Source organism: Hyalella azteca, unplaced genomic scaffold (genome assembly GCF_000764305.2).
Source record: "Hyalella azteca isolate HAZT.00-mixed unplaced genomic scaffold, Hazt_2.0.2 contig16446, whole genome shotgun sequence".
NCBI lineage: Eukaryota > Metazoa > Arthropoda > Malacostraca > Amphipoda > Hyalellidae > Hyalella > Hyalella azteca.
This window is the reverse complement of record NW_025946269.1, coordinates 55,781-75,215: the sequence shown is the minus strand read 5'-3', so window position 1 is coordinate 75,215 and position 19,435 is coordinate 55,781. Positions and strand designations below refer to the sequence as shown.

The window sequence follows — 19,435 nt, the reverse complement described above, 5'->3', positions numbered from 1 at the left end:
CAAAGGTTCCAGTTAACAAAAAAATTGATTAACAACAAAGAATTTTGATTACATTTACCTCGCTCAGCAAAAAAAAATTCACTTATCGAAAAATTGGTGCATCATCGGTCATCACAAACTTGTACATAGAATGCTATATATAGAATTGTGCCCCGGGCATCATAGAAAGAAAAGTAATTGACCTAAACTATGATTTATTTCTCCAAAACATATGATGGTTGTCACTAAAACATTATTTTCTGTTTCAGGTATGTTTTTCATGATCTTTTTTGTTATAGTGAAATCACTTGACTCAATTAAAATTGTGCAAAATTACAAACCATCCTGTAAGCTTACAGATACAGAAAAAATGCTACATGGCTGCTGATATGAAGCTTGTAGAGGACAAGGTCATTGTCAATGCTCAATGCCATGTCCATGGATACAGTAATATCACATTAATAATATGGTAATTAATATGGTAATATAATATCAATAAAGGAAAAACAAGTAAAAATCTCAGAAATTGTCATTTATTTTACATCTACAACATCTACAATGAAAGAGGAGGACTTCAAAGTACTGTTAGTAATACATGAGTACACTCTGCATGCTTCAAACATTTTAAAATTAACTTTTATTGCAAGTGTCCCGGATTACCCCGTTCTCAGGGGTAAATTGGGACTTTTATTTTGCGTCTGGCACCTTACAAATAGCATATGGAATTTTTTGAAGATGCCATTGGATAGCCCTCACAAAGAGCTATAAAATGAGCCTAAACTTGTGTAACTGGAAAAACCATCGCAAAGTTGAAATATTTATGGGTAGCGTGCCGACTTGGTATAGACTTTCATTCTGATCCTAAACACAAGGGCTAAAGAGTCGCTCTTTGGTCCGGCTCTAAATTCCTTTACATTATAGAAAGGAGTAATGAACACGAAGTTTTTGTAGTATACTGGTAATCTTCAGGCAAATACAAGTTTCTTCATACAAGGATCACAATTTGTTATTCTTCTTAATCCAAAAGTTTGCGGAAAAAGGCTTGACATTTCAGAGGTACAGACAGCCGAAAAACCACACAGTATGAGCCCTAATACACCACGAAATCACAAACGGATAGCAAATGGTACGGGAACTAACCGCACCGAGATGCCGACAACGAACCACAGAGACTAGGGGTTCTAGCCCTAATACACCTAATCACAGAAACGTACAGCAAATGGTACAGGAACTAACCGCACCGAGATGCCAACAACAAACCGCAGAGACTAGGGGTTCTAGCCCTAATACACTGCCAAATCACCAAATCGTACAGCAAATGGTACGGGAACTAACCGCACCAAGATGCCAACAACAAACCGCAGAGACTAGGGGTTCTAGCCCTAATACACTGCCAAATCACATATAATATAATACAATAAATTCAACATACTTGTAATCATTTGGCAATCTAATCACAGTTAAAAATCTAATAATCTTGAACTAATTCCTAAGAGACCAAACTCTCCATCGTTCACGACTACCTAGCGCGCGTTATAACGAGGTCAGGAGCGGCTCAACCAATCATGTTGGAGCTACACCTTTCTCGTCCCAAGACACTAACTAAATCCTACAAACACCACAGCTAGACAAGATTCCATATTACAGCCATGAAACAAAATATGCTCACACATTTTGTAATCATACGAAATAATATCACAGTAACGAGATCCCAAAAAATATATGCAATCACTTTGAGTCACTAATCTAGCAAAAGAACATTATCAACATGACACGTGGTCAAAAGGGTAGGTACTCCTAAAAAAAAAAAATCACAATATTCATACCGTCACACTTGTTTCTGAAATGTTTCATGGTAAGAAGTTATTACCAAAAAATGCTCTAAACCGTCCCTTTTTACCCCGTTTGACAGTAGTAAATCTAGCAGGTAACTGGTTTATCTTTCTTGCAGTACAATACATTTTAGACCTGGCCTCACTGCAAGATTCCTGCTAGATGAATTATCTTCTAATTGTTGATAAAACTATAAGATGGTTCACAAAATTCCTAATGCATAGAAAATTTGTCCCTAGAGTCATAAGATTTCTGAAGTATGAAAATTATGATCTAGAATTGAATCTCCTGTGACAAAGAAGGCCTTGTCTAATCCAAAATATTGAGCAGAATTAAAAAAAAAATGTTGGTTAAAAACTAATGTATTATGGTCATAAACCATTTTTTATGGCAAGTTTTTCACATTGTGGGTAAATCTGCCAGTTTTCTAATTTTTTAATACAAAAATTAGCAAGAGCCATAAAAATGGGTGAAATTGATGACAAGTACAGGCATTTTTGTCTCATTCATGAGTGGCTCCTTCCCAATTTTTCCCAAATGGATAAGTGTGGAATATATCTAACTTCTAAGTACAAATGTGCCAGAACCTTGCAGAGTACTACCAAAGACCAAAATAATGGACCATCAGATTTCATGTATGATACCATGGTAGGCATTGTGTGCTGATCTCCAAGCTTAGCTGATAGCTTTATTCAGTTAATTATTATTTGTAAATGAACCAAAGTATTTGAAATTATAACCATATTCTTCTTAGTGAATTATTTCGTCAACTTTTATTTGGAAATGAACAAGGGAATCTAAAATTATAACCACATAATCTTCGTAATCTATAAGTTATTTGCATTTACTATTTGGCTGCATTTTGCCAGTGTTACTACAAAGTGCTTTAAGAAAGCAATGAAATATTGACTTTTGTGCATGATCACCAAATTTTGTGGCTTTGCAAAAAGGAGCCAAGGATGTAATGAAAATTGCAAAAGAAAAAATTTAAAAAGATGATTGCACAACTGTAGGTATATTTCTTTATCAAAATTATTTTAAATGTTAATAAATGAATTTTCATCAAATGTTTGGCCACAATTTGATGAGTAGCTTGTCGTTATGGATTAAAGCCATGGTTTTTTTAGACTGGAAACAAGATTGCAATGGGCTGCTTCAATTGCCAACTCTTGATTCACTTTTTGGACAAACTCTGAAAATAAAAAATGATATATATTTTTTTTTGCATATCATTGATACTTGTATGATTCACTTTTCGGACCAACTTTGAAAATAAAAAATTATATATATTTTTTTGCATATCATTGATACTTGTATGTATGATAATTTGATATATTTTTACCTTCTAAGAGGTATATATACATTTCATTATTAATCTAAGGAAATGATGAATGTTTGCACATATATATACTTGTTATAAGTCATGACTATAGCTCTCCTGGCATTTTTGAAGCCTCAAGATTCCTCCTTGATGAATCATTCCCAATCTTATTGCTAACATGAGTGCATGATGAAACCAAGAGATTCCAAACTTTTCAAAAAATGTCACTTTGGAGCTGTAAGATTGTAGTACGTACCGGTATATAGAAAGAAATCTATGATATTGCAGTGACACAATATTTTAGGTCTTGAAAATAATCTGCTGATGAATTCATTGTGGATTTTGTGCTGATGCTGCATGGGTCTTAAAATACATCTTTCTATAATATTCTTGAACATAAATCCCTGAGGCTAAGTAAGGTATTGCATTAAAAAATAATTGACAATACTGGTACTAAAATATACTGGTCTTAAATAGCACTTGGCTAAGGATAGTGGTAGGTAAAATGTCTTTTATCTCCTCTGCCAGCCTTGAATGGTACTCTCAGAGTTTGCTCCCCCGCAGCTGCTAACAGTCTTTCCTTGCCACTCACCAAGTTTAGTTCTGTGATGTTTCAAAAATGACAAGTGATTTTTTTTTTCAGGGATGACAAAAGCATGCCTCGAAGCAACAGTAACTATAATAAGACTTCTAATACAAGGTGCGTTTATCTGTAATAATTTTGCATGTGCTTCCCATTCAAAGCAAATTTAAGTCCAACCATTGATAAAATTTTAATTCAATAAATATTAAGTATAATATTTAGATCATTTACCCTAATTTTTTTTAGATGTTATACATTATATGTACTACATGCAAAATATTACTTTTGCCTAATTTTTTTTGACTGAGGAGCAATGATGCTTGTAGGTAACCTCATATCAGAGACTAATTTTAGCTGCAGACCAAGTTGCATCAATTGTGTATTCCAGCTCAAAATAAATGATGATTACCTCTTTGAGGCTTCATTGCTGAACTTTTAAAGAATGATCATTGAAAATTAAATTTTGTAAGCAAGAAATTAGTGCACAAGTTTGCATGACTATCATAAATAATTTAACATACATGAAAGGATTGTGTAATACCGTAAAATGGGGTAACTTAGACCGGCGGGGTAACTTAGACCACTTTTCGTTTTTTTTACAAAAACCACCACAACTCAAAAACTATTTGACAGAAAAATTTTGTCAATGGGCATTAAAGGCTCCTCGAAGCAACAGTAACTATAATAAGACTTCTAATACAAGGTGCGTTTATCTGTAATAATTTTGCATGTGCTTCCCATTCAAAGCAAATTTAAGTCCAACCATTGATAAAATTTTAATTCAATAAATATTAAGTAAAATATTTAGATCATTTACCCTAATTTTTTTAGATGTTATACATTATATGTACTACATGAAATATTGCTTTTGCCTAATTTTTTTTGACTGAGGAGCAATGATGCTTGTAGGTAACCTCATATCAGAGACTAATTTTAGCTGCAGACCAAGTTGCATCAATTGTGTATTCCAGCTCAAAATAAATGATGATTACCTCTTTGAGGCTTCATCGCTGAACTATTAAAGAATGATCATTGAAAATTAAATTTTGTAAGCAAGAAATTAGTGCACAAGTTTGCATGACTATCATAAATAATTTAACATACATGAAAGGATTGTGTAATATCTTTCAATTTTCCTTATGGCCTTTAAAAGTAAAATTGTTGTGAAATTTTATTAATGAAATATTATAAGTGATGAGTCTGTTTCTATGTATGTTCTCATGCACAATTTCTTCTCATTGTTTTAGGCCTGTTAGTAACAGCAACGTCAACAATTCATCACAGCGCAGAGACAGAACATCTCCAACTGATGGCAACCCAGGACTTTATGAAAATCATCGGTTAATGAACTCTATGGCTCTGCAATGTGGCCTTGTTACTAGGGTGAGATTAATTTTTGTATTGCCTTCTAAGTTCCAAATTGTGGCATGAGCTCAAGGGACCTTTCAACCAATTGTTTGAGGAAGCCACCCAGAACTACTTGCTGAAATGCCTTCAGATAACTCCTTATTCATAATTTGGAAATTCTTTTAGACATTTCTATTATGTTGGCTGCAAAAGTAAAACCTAGTGTTTTAAACTAATATCTTAGAATAGTGCTGTCCTTAAATGAAAAATGTTAAATGTTAAGACCCTTATCTCCATGGCTCCAAATTGCCAGTAATACACTGGTTATTCTCAAGCTTTGATTCTAAGGGTGAATTAGTGAACATAGGTAACATATTATAATAAAAGAATTGCTCTTTACTGCTGTTGTATATTTTCTGCATGAAAAGTGACAACTGATTATAGAATAGGTTGGAAGTCTTTATGCATTAGAGCAACCATGCTGTACAGAGCGATTGGGTGGAAAAGTAAGGGAGCATAACTGTGGAATTTTGCCCTGGTCATTGCGTGTATACAATAATTTTGTCTTAACTGCTCAATTCACCAAATTTTGATTTGGGTATTGTCAGACTAAACATTCCGAGTTGTTATTGAGAGTACACTTGTAGCACTTGTTCCTTGTTGGGGAAAAATTAATATTCATAAAATAATCTATTCAATGACTAATTGATTGTGTTTGTACAGGTTCATACAACAAATAACAGGACGTATGAAGGCATTTTCTACACTGTGGACCCATCAGGGCAGCTGGTTTTATCCATGGTGCACGAAATGAATAACCCTGACATGAAGCTTGATGAAGGTGATGTGAATGTGATGGAAGTGTCTGCCAAGATGGAGGACCTCATGCTCTTCCCAGCTGATTCAATTGTTGACTTCTACACTGTCAATGTGGATTTAACAACTGATCCTAAGGGTAGGTTTTTGTTTTGGAGGAATTAATTAAATCTGACTTTAATTTTACTTGGCCATGCTCTTGTGAACGTATGTACATATTCTATTGCCAACTATGCTCAACTTCACAATTGCTTCATATTCCTTTCTGTAGCATGAGCATCATAGGGGTGAGTACATTCAAAGCAATTGATTGCTAGAATGCAGAGGAGCCACGAGTCCACAGTCACTGCTTAAACCTATCCTCAATTCACTTGAATGAAACCGTCATGGCTGTTTCGCCACACTTACCTCAACTCTCAACCTATAAAACCAAAGCAGACCTTACATAATAGTCAATGGCCACTGAAATGTAGAGATTTGGAGCAAGTGCGGAGGCAGGGCATTTTTGAGTTTGTCTCTTTAGTTAGACACAAAGAAGGGCAGTCTGGTGTAGAAGTGGCCAGGTTTCAGTGTTGTTTGTGTCATTTTAACTCCAAACCTGTTGATCCCAATTCGTCTTTCTGGATGTACCTTCTTGAAATTTTTTCCAAGGACTAAGCTTTTCATTGCTGCATATGCTAGAAGTGTCAGGCTCAGATAGTTTAAATTCAAACAACACACGTTTTTGCATTCTAAATTGGAAAATCTATTTGCAAATCTAAATTTATTTGCAACTGAGATTAATGTGGAAGTTAAAGATGACGTTAAATACAGTGAATATAGTTCAAATTGTGATATTTATTATGCGACCAATCGAAATTGAAAACAATGAACATTAACACATGGAAAATGGAAAGGGATTTACCAAAATCATGATATCTGCTTGGGTAGGAAGAAAATATCTGGTGGCTGCTCCTTTGATATCACATCATTGCTATATATATCTCTTGAATTACTATAGAACATGTTGGATAACCTTGTCATATATGTATAATGCTATTTAGTCAAATTTTTGTGCACAAGATCACATTTTTCATTGGACAGCTCTGCACCACTTTATTCAAGTCATTCATATATTTATTGCATTGTTTCGTTAGGGAATGGTCATACCTTTACTGTAATGTTCTGTAGCACAACAGTTCTGCCTATACTGTAGCACAACAGTTCTGCCTATACTGTAGCTTCTTAACACAGGAGACCATGGCGCCCCCTTCTCAACGGACAGCCAGATCTCTGGACGAGGTGGGGCCAATGGCATGCATGGCGAGCGACAGCTCGAAGCCTGGACCAGTGATGATCCTGACAAGGGTCTTGAAGAGGGCTTGTCTGAGATGCTCGAGTCAGGACAGGTCAGTTATAAGGTCTTTCAAGTATTATTTTTTATTTTGGAAGAGCTGTTAAGTGTGTTTGATGTGATATGCTCCACTGACAGCCATTTTAATTACCTTACCGTTTTATGTGGCAAACGTGCACGAGTACATATGTGTGTTGTGTAAGCTGGAGTAATTTTTGAGTTTTGCATCTGCTTGTATGTGGCCTGTGACACTGGAACCAATAGTCTGAAAGGTTTTCCAGAATAAAAATTTTCCAAGAGATTTAAATTCCAAGTTTTCGAGCAGCTTCTCTACATTTACTACTGTATTCCAGTGTTAGTCAATTTTGCCCATCAATAATGTTGTAAGTATAAGTACAAGTCCCATCAATAATGTTAATACTTTTGCGCATGAAATTTCAAACGGTATCAAATTGATTGATGAATTTTTATTTGGAGCTGTGAGAGGTCTGTATCTACCTTCTAGTCAATGTTATTTCTTACTAGCTGCCTTGTAATAGTCATTTGGAACCTAAATTTTTTTCCTTAGTCTAAATGAACAGCATATTTTATCATTATAAGACAACATTTGCAGGTGTTTAATTTACATGAAATGTATGTTGGCACAGCGTGGTTGGGACGCTAACGAGATGTTCAGCACAAACCAGGACAAGTTTGGAGTGGAGTCCACCTACTGCCCAGACATGACAGGCTACACAACTAAAATTAATGTTGACAAGAGTAGCGATGAATACCGTCAGGCCGGCAAGCTGGCCAAGGAAATAGAACAAGAAAAAACAGTTCATCATGATGACAGGGAAGAAGAAGAGTAAGTAAATTATTACAATTATTGTAAAATTTCCTAAATTTTCCAGCCTATAAGTTAAGTCTCGTTTGATTCTGTTTATATTAATATACTGTTTGAGTGATAGTGTACCAGCTCTGTTCATATAATTTTTTTTAAGCTACATTTTGAGTTGTTTTAAAGACGTATGTTAACCTCAATATCATTAGTATGAGTTTTGGGACTTAAGTCCCAGGCCACGCTGGAGCGCCGCATTACTATGGCAGTCTGCAAGACTTAACTATTCGTCTCCCCCACAGGATATTCTCGGCTGTAATGCGGCCAGACGCTGCGAGCGGCAGCTGCTCGAATGGCGGTGAGCAACTCTATGTTCCTCCGAACCGTCGGGTCCAGAAGTCTTCTAGCGGTGGCAACGCTGGCCGCGGTAATCAGAGACACATGAGTTCCCAGCCGCCTCGCTTCCAGCAGCAGCAGCAACAACAACAACAGCAGCAGTATGGTGGTGGCAACCAGCACCATCAGCCACCTCCGCATCACCATCACCACCAGCAACAGCAACAACATCACCATCAGCAGCAACATCATCATAGTCGTGATCGTGGCGCTCCTCCTGGTGGTGTTGCCCTGCCGCCTCAGGCTGTCAAACCTGATAACAGGAAGGACAAGTTTGCCACAAATGGCGAGTCAAGAGGTTTGGACAAACCAAATAATTTTTTCACAGGCTAAAATGTAATCTTACCTGCGATCACATTTACTTTCCAAAAATGATGTTATGTATTTTTATAATGAATAAAAGTATTTTCTTTTACTATAGGTATCTGCAGTCAAATTGTGATATAATTCGGTTCACAATCATGCATTCTTTGCCAATAGGTGCTGTTGGGGGACAAGTGGACAGCAGCGGCTCACAACAGCAACAGCAGCAGCATGGTTTCATGCCCGATGGTCGCACCCCTCGCGACGTGAAGGACAAACGCTCTGATGCGTCGCCGAATATCGGACAGCAACAGTCACCTCCTGTGCAGCATAAAAATAGATACGTAGAACCTCAGCAGCACGAGCAGCAGCAAGGCTATAATCGATCACTGGATCATAGAAATAGGAAAGAAGATAATAGTAATCGCCGGCATTTTAATGCTAAAGATCAATTCAAAGATGGTACCAGCACTGCTGGCAGTAATGTAAATAATAGTAGCAATAGTAGCAGCAGTACTAGTTCCATTAGCTCTATTGTAAATTCTGTCAATAGTTTAGAAGATGGTAACTCAACTACTTCTTCACATTTGCCCATAAACAACAATTCTACGAGATATAACAAAGATTCACAAAGTGATACTGGCTCAGTTAGCCGTCATCCTCAGCATATGCAGCCACAGCAAGCTATTCCAAACCAGCAGCAACAGCAGCCTCCTCCTCCTCAGCATCACCATCAACAGCTGCAGCAGCAACAACAAGTTCCCTCGCACCAAGGAAACCATCCGCATCGCCCACCAAGAGAACGCAGTGAAGATCACACCAATCGTCTTGACAATCGATCAGCAAGAGGCCAAAGGCATCACCAAGCTAAGGAAGATCACATTGCTGCTGATCTTAAGAAGTTTGGCAGTGAATTTACACTCTCTGAGTCCGAGGCGGGTGAAGCAACTCAACGACAACATCAGCAAGCTGCACATAATATGCCTGTTGCTCCTCAAAATAGGCATCAGCAACCCGCTAGTGGGTTGCCTCCTCAATTGAAACAACAGCAGCAAATTCAACTGCAACAACAGCATAATAAACAACTGCAGCAGCAGCAACATCAACAACAACAGCAGCAGCAACATCAACAACAGCAGCAACAACAGCATCCTCATCATCAGCATCAACAACCGCAGAAACAGCATCAACAACCTCAGCAACATCAACAGCATCAACAACCTCAGCAACATCATCAACAGCAGCAACAACATCAACCGCAGCAACATCAACAACCACAGCAACAACATCAACAACTGCAGCAACAGCATCAACAACCACAGCAACAGCATCAACAACAGCAGCCGCTACAACATCCACAACAGCAGCCGCTTCAACATCCACAGCAGCATCATCATCAACAACCTCAGCAGCACCAGCAACCGCTACAGCACCAACAGCCACCGCAACACCAGCAATCGCAGCAGCATCAACAACCACCGCAGCAACATCCACAAACTCAGCAACAACCGCAGCAGCAACAACAGTCACAGTTCCATAAAAGGCAGGGGCCTCATAACCAACATATTCCTCAGCATGAAAGTGCACCTCAGCAGATTCGCGGTCCTCCTGGAGCTGTTGAACCTTCTGCACAAATGCATCAACTGCCGCCTCCACAGCAACAGCTGCCTCCGCCGCCTCAGCATCAAGTGTCATCTCCAAGGCCTTCAATAAAGCAAGAGCCTCAATCCTCACCACCCTCTGCTGCTCAGCCTCTTGATGTCCCACGGAGTGCAAGTCCCTCCACCACACCCAAGACCAGCCCTGTTCCTCCTGCATCCTCCAGCGTCTCTGGGGCGTCTTCCGTGGTGGCAGTGCCTGCAGCACAGACCGAACCTTCAGCATTGAGCTCTCCCGCCCCTTCTGAGGACCCAGACAAGCAGTCAGACACACTGAAAACGGTTCCCACTCCTAAGGAGCTCAATCCTCATGCCAAGCCTTTTGTTCCGGTGAGTAGACTTTTTTATTCTCTTTATGGCTTTTGGAATTTTCATATTTGAACTTTTTGTAGCAGCTGTTTATGACTTGAAACTTGTTGCAGTTCATGATTTGTATTAGCTACTATTTGCGATGCAAATTTTAATTATAGTTCCCAGTCTCATTACCCACTAGATATCTCGTATCATTTTGTGTAAACTTTCACTTTGCACAACGTTCTCTGACGGAATCTGCGTTCTCAGAGAGGTCGCAATACCGCAAGTCCGCAGGCTTCTCCAACTTCCCAGCCTCAACAACAACAGCAAATGATGCATCAACAGCAATTGCAACAACAGCCCTTGGCCCACCAAGTGCAGCAGCAACAGATGCAACACCTGCACGCAAATATGCCTCACTTGACCATGACTTCAACAAACGTCATGACTCACCACAGTCTATCGCCGGCCAGTGCCGTACCAACCGCGGGGTTCCAGCAGCCAACTTTTTATTTACAACACGCTGCCGTACCTTTGCAGGCGTCTCGTCATGTCAAAAGAGGTCAGTCTTGCATTCGAGTGCTTGCATGGCAGAACTGAGTATGTTTCAACTAATTTTTCTTATTCTGCCATTACAGCCCGATGTTGATTTTTGAGAAAGCTTAGTGAGGCTTTGAGCTTACCTATCGGCTTTCAACTATTTCATTTGCTTCCACAAAACATTAAGTTTATTAGCGCAATAATTTCAAAGTAAAGTTATTCTCTCATATATATCCATTTACACAATTATTAATTTTGTGATTGTTCCGTTCAAGGTACCGAGTTCTTAACTTGCCCGCCCGTTGCAGTGCCGTCAGTGATGGGCAGCGGTGCACCCAACAGCGCCGCGGCGCTCTCGCATGCCCACATGAGCACCGGTGGTCAACTGCAGCTTGCCCCGGGGACTTTCCTCTCAGCGGCGCCTCCTCACGGCGCTCCTGCTCCTCCTCCATCCCAGCTTGCACCCTTCAACGTGAGTTCCCGTTTGTCGCCGTTCAAATTAGTCCTAGCTGGGACTAACAAACCCTGGCGCTTATCCCATATTTCTTGCGTGTCGTTAGTATGCTATTGATGTATACATATATAGGTTCAAATTTCACCTTGTTTAATACTTGAATAAAATCTTTTTGATTTCCAGTGAATGACGTTAACTGAAATTAGCTCTTGTGTGCTCGCAAGATCAGTGGCTTGAGCCATTGAGAAAACCATTTCTTAGTGGTAATTTTTAGTGCGGCGTATGAACCTTTTTTGTAACTAGGGTCATAATTTGTCGTCATTTGTGTAGAAAGATTTCGTGGTTCAAACTAACTTTTTCGTTTCAGTACGCGGGCGGCCTGATGCGCATGATGACACCTACTGGGATTCCATTGCACTTGCCCATGTTAGGCAACATGGGCGAGGCTGTGTATGTACCGGCCGCTCCGCCTCACCACTTGCCTCCTCCACCGCCTACCTCCAGCCAGCCGCAACAGAGCGGCGGCCAGCAACAACAGCAACATGCTCAGTCCATCACGTCAGTTGCTGGACAACAAGTCATGTATCACGGACAGTCCCCTCACGTGACACCCTTACAGAATCTGCAGCATCACCATATGGTCACGCACAATTCTCAGGGCCATCAGGGTCAGCCGCAACCACCCCAGCAGGTGACGACAGCTGTGACTGTAGGCCAGTATGCAGGCCCCAGTTTGATGTTAATGCCACAGCAGCCACCACCTCAACCACCTTCACAACAGAGTGCACAACAACATGCCGTGGCCGTTGCACAACAGCAGCAGCAGATGACAGCTGTTGCTGTCCAGCAATCAATTCCGTACTCAGCTGCCCCTTCAGGATCAAGCGGAGGGCCTCATCTACAGCAATCATCATCTTCAGTAGCCCAGCAACAACAGGGCTCCTCTCAACAACAGTCTGCCGGTCAGCAACAGCAACAACAGCAACAAGGACCAATGGCTCACGCCCACCACCATCACACCCATTCCCACCCTCCTCCCACTCACCACCCTCACATCTACCTTGGTGGGTATCACACTGTCCGATATCAAGGTAAAGTGCTTCACAATCATGTCCTTGCACGCAGTATTTCATATCGTAGCAGCTTCGTGACAGATACGTAGTAAACAATCTTCAGTAGTCGACTGCTTGAGCTGCCCTCGAAGCCCTCTTCTTCTGGTCAATATACCATTATAATTATTCTCTTCAATCTTATGCCTTGAAGCTCTGTATCTGGTCCTATTCCGCTCGCATTTTCTACAGAATTCCCGAAACTATTACTCAGTCTGTTCAGTCGTTTTTTGTTTGTATTTTATCGGTCTCGTGTACCTTCCTGGCTCATTTGATGTTTATTACGCAAACAATTGTGCTTCTGCATTATACGGGTTGTTGTCCTCAATATAGTGTTATATGAGAGTAATATGAGAATATTCAAGGGTAAAGAGATGTGAAAACTTGAAATGTTTCTTTTTGTTGAGGTTTCTCTTTATTTTCGTACCGCTCTTGGTGTCATACATGTCCTGTTCTCGAGTTTTTTTAACATTTTGCTGTGTATTGGCATTCAATTTTGACTAAGCCAGTCAACTCGATTATTTTTTGAATCTCGAAATTCCAGTTATATTGAACTATTTCAGTTTCAGAATGTGTGTGGTGTAGTATAGATAGTTTCACCAGCACAAACTTGTACTGTGCTTGTACCTCGTAATATTCCACATTCTGAAACATTGAAAATCATTATCATCCATACTGGATAGCATGTTTTAATGTGAAGAAGTTGAACGAATATTATTTTTCTCTTCAGATAAAACAATTTGAGGATGTAGATTCGTTGAGGATTTGTTGTCACGTATTCGGTGCGGTGGTCAGAGTGCCGCAGCTTCCCTGTTTTGCTGAATTGCAAGGCTCTTTGTAAAGGCTCTTGTCGCCGTCGTTCTATTTCTCCTTCATTGCTCAACTGTTCTTGCACTCATCACTGCTCCGCCTAATTAATGATACTCTATACCAGCATAATGTGTGATAAGTGAGCCTTTGTGAAGCATGTAGTGCCATGTGTAATTCTGCGGCTCGCGGCTCAAAATCTTTTCTGACCTTATTCATCCTCTTGTAGATAATTTTGCTTGTTCACGATACGCTTTGTCTGAACTATCCAGCTATCCAACTGTAATAAAATAATTTGATTTCGAGTGTCGTAAGAATTGAGCGAACGGATTTTTGAAACGTACTCGATTTACTTATTCAACAATTAGGAGTTGCTGACTCGTTCTGTAATGAGAATACCGACTCCCTCCGTAAGTCCGATTGATTGTATGTGCCTGAGATGTATGAGTATTTAGAGTTGGCCCGTGTATGGTAGATAGTGTCGTGTTTGATGACGCATGGGAACTCCTAGCTTTAATTCTTTGCATTGCATTGTATTGGACCTACATGCCTAAGTGTAACTCTTGAAACATTGCTACCCTCTTAGATTGGATAGTCCTAACTGACCTGAGTGAAATAGCTGACATATCTGTTGAGACTTAAATTTTATATTATTCTTACTAAAAATTATTTGTTTGATAACAGGTCATGCGAGCATGCCTATGGTCGGCCACCCACCGCAACATCAGTGAGCAGAGCTGCCCTATCTTCACAAGTCGATCATCAAGTTAATAAGATCATGTGTGCTCCCTACGGTCGGCTTCAACGCAGCATCAACAAATATGCTTCAGGCCGATGTTGTTTGGGTATTAGGGGATCAAGTGTTCCTGAGCAAGCGAGCAACTCTACATGTAAAAACCAATCTATTTGCTGCTATTGTCGCACCTGTTTTGTTGAGAGAACGGACGATGGCACACACGGTGTCCTTGATCGTTGCCAAATTTATTCAACACTTGGAGACGACGTTCATTCGAATGGTGCACAGTCACGTTTTAAACTGAATCATGGAAAGATGGAATCAACACTTGAAAAGACTTCACTTGTCTATCATAGTTTGCAATGTCATCAACTACATCAAGGACCAGAATTCATGCAAGGTAGCACGCAGCACCGTTCAAGAAAGCAATTTTTCCCCTCTGACACTATACCTGATGGTGCGTCTCTCAAGTCTGTACCTGCTGCCCACTGTTATTGTTTGAGACGCGCTCCCTTCATGCGAAATGATTCTCAATTATCGTGTCCTATGCTGAGCTGTCGTTTCTTTTTAGAACAAACAACTATTGATGACCCACGTCCCTCAATCGCCTTGGCAGCTTCTTGCTTCGATATGACCTATTGTCATCGTGAGCGTCGGATGAAAAAAGAGACATTATTTTATGCCCAGAACAGTAACTTCGGCTATAGCCCTGAAATATTAGCCTTACCTCAACAGAAAACTACTACCGAGCAGAGCGAGGAACGTGTTTTTAAATGTCCGGCTCATTCCATCAGTTCAGTGATCCTTGGAGCTGATGCCGCGCGTGTGTCTCGAAAACTGGATGCTGCGCCTTCATTTCTCTCTAAATATTGCGCTAATGCGCAGTCTTCTATTTCATTTTGTGGACGTATGTTGGTCTATACATTAAGTATTTTATTTTGTTGTAGGTTTTGCATCGTTTTGCACGTGAACTCAGGGAACGATCGTTCATCTTGTGCAAACCTATCAGACGGGTCAAGATCTTGCGGATGTTCTTCCATAGAGCATTTGCCCGTTTTCAAAGAATCGCCCACAATAAAATACTGTACTCTAAAAGAGATGATTAGATGTTTGTTTTCCATGATATGTATGAATTCTTGGCTCGAAAGAAAATCGCACTTTCGTTTTAGAGAAGAGACGTGCAGCAGCGAAGCGGCCTCGTCGCTGACACAGGACTCAATGATTTTCTTATTATGCTTGCTGCTGCTAAACCTACGTCTCTCTGAGCCATTTAAGTTTCGTTGTTTTAACGAGGAGGGTAGAGCGAGCTCTTCGCCTGCTGTAGCAACAATGCTTAGCTTATCCTTCCTGTGACCGCGGCTCGGGGTGTGGTTTTTGATTAACGTCACGTGAAGGCTCATTCTAATCTAGAGTGTAACACCTGAAGCATTCCTTTCCAATTGCAGACCTTATTCAACCATTTTGAACGTTCAGATGTACGTTTGCATTTTAGACTGAGATGGTTCAATATGAGCTTAATAGATGAATCCGCATAAGAGTCTTATCAAATTAGTTTCCTATTAAGGGTACTTTTGTTTTTTATTTTCATAAATTGTGTCGAAAACAACTAAAGGTGGCTGCTCTTGAAGCCTCGGGTTGTCGATAGCATTAGTTTTTCATGTAACTTGGGTTATAATACATCCTCAGTCGATGCAGCAGGGAACGAGCGTAGCTTGTGATTAGTCAGCGCCGCACCTCGAGCCGTGGACCCAGAGAGAGACTTAAATTATTATGATGTGCGATTAATCAAGTTAGTGCGGTAAAATATTTAATCTTGCAGTGGCTGATGCGTCTGAATCGTCAGATGCTTGATTTAATGAATGATTAGTTACGATGATCTTCTATTCGCTAGGCTACGGAATGAAATTTTGTATGTGGGTAACAAGGAAATGAACTGTTGAGGATGAAAAATTTAGAGAGTCCTCTTCCTCTTTTTTTTTGTATTTTACCCGTGTGACAAGAGCGATTGTCTGGTTTCTACTTGATTTTCTCCATTTATTACCAAGGTGACTTCTTACACTGGGACTTTAGTTAATTTCACCATCTGAGGGCAAGTTACAGCTCTTCAGAAATATTCTTTGAGTGGCTTCATTCCGCCTGTCGGCTCGAGCTGTGCCAAAATTGCTAATTTTTTCTGTTTGTCTCGTGTCAGGAACTTTGGGGCAGCATAAATCGGAATATTTTCTCAACTACTTTGGATGGCAGTTGAGAGATTTTAATATTAGTTGTTCCTATAAACCGGGATCTTGATTGCGCACCAGTTGCACGGTGTCGCGTTATTATTTTGTTTCAGAAGCTTCTTTAGGTCTAGAAGTTTGGGAATTCTTTAATCATCAACTCTACGATGTGGTTCCAAGTTACTGTGACGCATTTACGCTCATTTGGACCTATTGAAACTAGAGCTTCATTCTCCAGCTAAACCATCGTGCTGCCTAAATGGTCGGTGATCAAACACACTCTAAAGTTTCGGCTTCATCCACAAGCACCAGGCAGCATTAAGAGGATGACTTGTGTCATCGTCATTTAGAGTGGCGCAAAATTTACTGTTTCATCGTATTCATTGTAAAACAAGATAGGAGTAAAAAATCCTCGTTTCATTTATGTAAAGAGCTGGCTATGTTAGTTTCGTCGGTGGATGCTGCACAAGTGAGGAGTGGTTGATACTACATACTGAATTTGTTCATACTTGTTGATTGAAAGTTTCAAAACATCCGACGTGGAATTAAGTTGTCTGTAGTCGACGTTTGACGACGTGTTTTTTTTATAAATCTGCTTAAGCTGGCAATAGTTGGCTTCTGAGAGGTTCCATTGCAAGAGTTTTGACTACCCAAACCCATATATATTATTTTTCGGGAAGGCCCGGCGATACTCTATTTTTTTTTATTGCGTAACTGTTAAAATTCATTTAGCAATGGCTTGAACAAATGAACTCCCCGCATATAATGGTTACATGCTTAACTGGATTGTGCAGGGGTGTACCTGTGCGGTCTGTTGCTCTACGGCTTATTGGCAATAGGAAATCCTTGCAGTTTTGGAAGTTCTGCGTTTGTCATTGTGTTGCCATGGCAGCGAATTAGTGAGGTTAAGATTGGCTTTCAGCCTTTCGTTCTTCTTGGTCAACGCAACATCAAAGAAATATGCGCGAGTTTCGTTATCAGTTGCCATTTGAAATAAGATTGTCTTCATCTTCCCTTGTCACTGAAATTTATCAGAGAAACTGTTCTTCTGCATCCATTGCTAGCTTGAATTTGAACTTGATTGTTCCTGTAAAAAATTCTACCATGGCCTTCTGTATTTTTTTAATTCGTGTGAAGTTTTTTTGTTATTTGTACTGTTCATCTCCCCTGTTGATTTGTGCCTCAAATTTAATTAAATATTTAATATAAGAGCGGCTGCTCGTTCATTTTAGCTATCGATTTCATCAGCGCAGTCGTACTGGAAAAAAGGACCAATTATCATTATTTTGTCCGTCTCTTCTTTGCTAATATATTTTTGTCAGTCTCCATTCATTCCTAAGCAAACCGTCAACTGTTAGGAACTGCAACACTCGTCTCTCGATTCAATAAAATATGCAATTAAGCAGAGTTTTCTTCCCGTCCTCTCCTGCTGGCATGAAACTAGTTTAACTTTCCATTCTATCGACGCACGGCCAATATAATTCTCAATTTCATGTCAATTGATCTATGCTAAAGTCGAGTTATATGCACATAGTGATGTTGTTTGAATTATGACGGAGATAACATAGGGAGTTCTCGTGATTGTTGAAATTTCATCTGTTGTGCGTGGCTGCCGAATCCTCATGGCCCTAGGTCGGTGGCGTGCAAGCTCGGCTTGGTTTGGATGGGTCTAGTGAGTTGAACCAGACGCTGAGAAGTGATATTTATTCGGAACGTGATGGTAAACAAGTCATGTGATGTGCATTAAACTTGACTCGCGGAGGCCTTTGTAAATACTTGATATAATTTGTTTCGGTAAAAAATTCCTAATCTGTTCTTCCTACATAGCAAACTGGTTTGTTAATTCGTTTTAAATTTGCAGCGTTTTCTCGTATCTTATTCGGTTATCATATACAAGGTTGGTCGAAGTGCAAGTCCATCTCGCCATTGGGCGGGAGTATTTGGTTCTAGCTCGAAAGTTATTTAAAAAATGCCTCAATTTTGATCGTTGTTCAAGGTCTTATGTTCATCATACCTAGAGTTCATCAATTATGAAACGTTCATTTATCTTGGGCGGGCAGTATGTCAAGCCTTAATACTCCTATCTCGAGTTAAGAAGGGACAAGTTTCGGTAATGCTAAATCTTCGGGTTTGGTAGTTTCTAAGGTAAGTTTGTATGAAGTTCTTTCTTGATATACCAACGGAATGGTTAGATATCGTTAGGAAGTTAGGTTAGCACTCTCTCGCCTTGAGTGCCTGTACAAGGGATAATATCATCCGGATTCGTGTGCAAGAAAGTGTTTCGCGTACAAGTCGCTCGATTATTTTACTCCTAGACAATGAAGAATCTAACTTTATCTTCAACCTCATCGCGAGACAAACAAAACTCTACGGAGTCTGTGAGCTACATAATCACGATCTGGAATTAGTTGAAATCTTAATGAGTAAATTACACGTCAAATTTCTATTGCGTCTAGATTTGCACCTTACCTTAGTGTTCAGTAACCACAGGGCCGGTTGCAGCGAAGTCCTTAATTAAATGTTGCTGTAGCTAGACTCTTGGTGCACAATTTTGCCGCTCGGACGCTTTTGACAGCCCTTTTCTTAGCGCACCCATGTTAGTACGCTTTTATCGTATAAAATTATCAAACCTGAACGGATTTAGTTCTAATTAAACACATAGCTCTTCACTCTCTTAACGCTGTTGTGAGTGTTGACAGAACTTCTTTGTAGGTTTGTTTTGAATTACCGCGCTAAACGCCATTTCTCGGTATCTTAAAAAAATTGTCCCAAAAGGGTCAGAGTGATGTAGAAATGTCATTGCGACGCAGAATCCAACTAAAATCCTTATGTAATCATTATTGTATTGAATTAGAATTAACTTATCCCAAGGCAGTTCAGAACAGTTAAT

At 39.9% G+C, this 19,435-nt stretch overlaps 1 protein-coding gene across 3 annotated transcripts in view; it reads left to right on the top strand.

Moving 5' to 3' along the window:
* LOC108666057 (ataxin-2 homolog) overlaps positions 1-17,947 on the top strand; it is a 20,827-nt gene extending 2,880 nt beyond the window's left edge. The window contains exons 2-12 of one of the 3 annotated variants that reach the window (XM_047884902.1): positions 3,777-3,833; positions 4,964-5,099; positions 5,787-6,018; positions 7,113-7,267; positions 7,860-8,059; positions 8,335-8,726; positions 8,909-10,719; positions 10,951-11,245; positions 11,532-11,695; positions 12,045-12,768; positions 14,278-17,947. In XM_047884902.1, coding sequence (XP_047740858.1) covers positions 3,777-3,833; positions 4,964-5,099; positions 5,787-6,018; positions 7,113-7,267; positions 7,860-8,059; positions 8,335-8,726; positions 8,909-10,719; positions 10,951-11,245; positions 11,532-11,695; positions 12,045-12,768; positions 14,278-14,324 — 4,213 coding nt within the window. In that variant the 3' untranslated portion in view covers positions 14,325-17,947. Of the gene's footprint in view, positions 1-3,776; positions 3,834-4,963; positions 5,100-5,786; positions 6,019-7,112; positions 7,268-7,859; positions 8,060-8,334; positions 8,727-8,908; positions 10,720-10,950; positions 11,246-11,498; positions 11,696-12,044; positions 12,769-14,277 lie in introns of all 3 variants that reach the window. The other 2 variants (XM_047884901.1, XM_018152863.2) reach the window with 2 other exon arrangements.
* Positions 17,948-19,435: the final 1,488 nt, after the last annotated feature.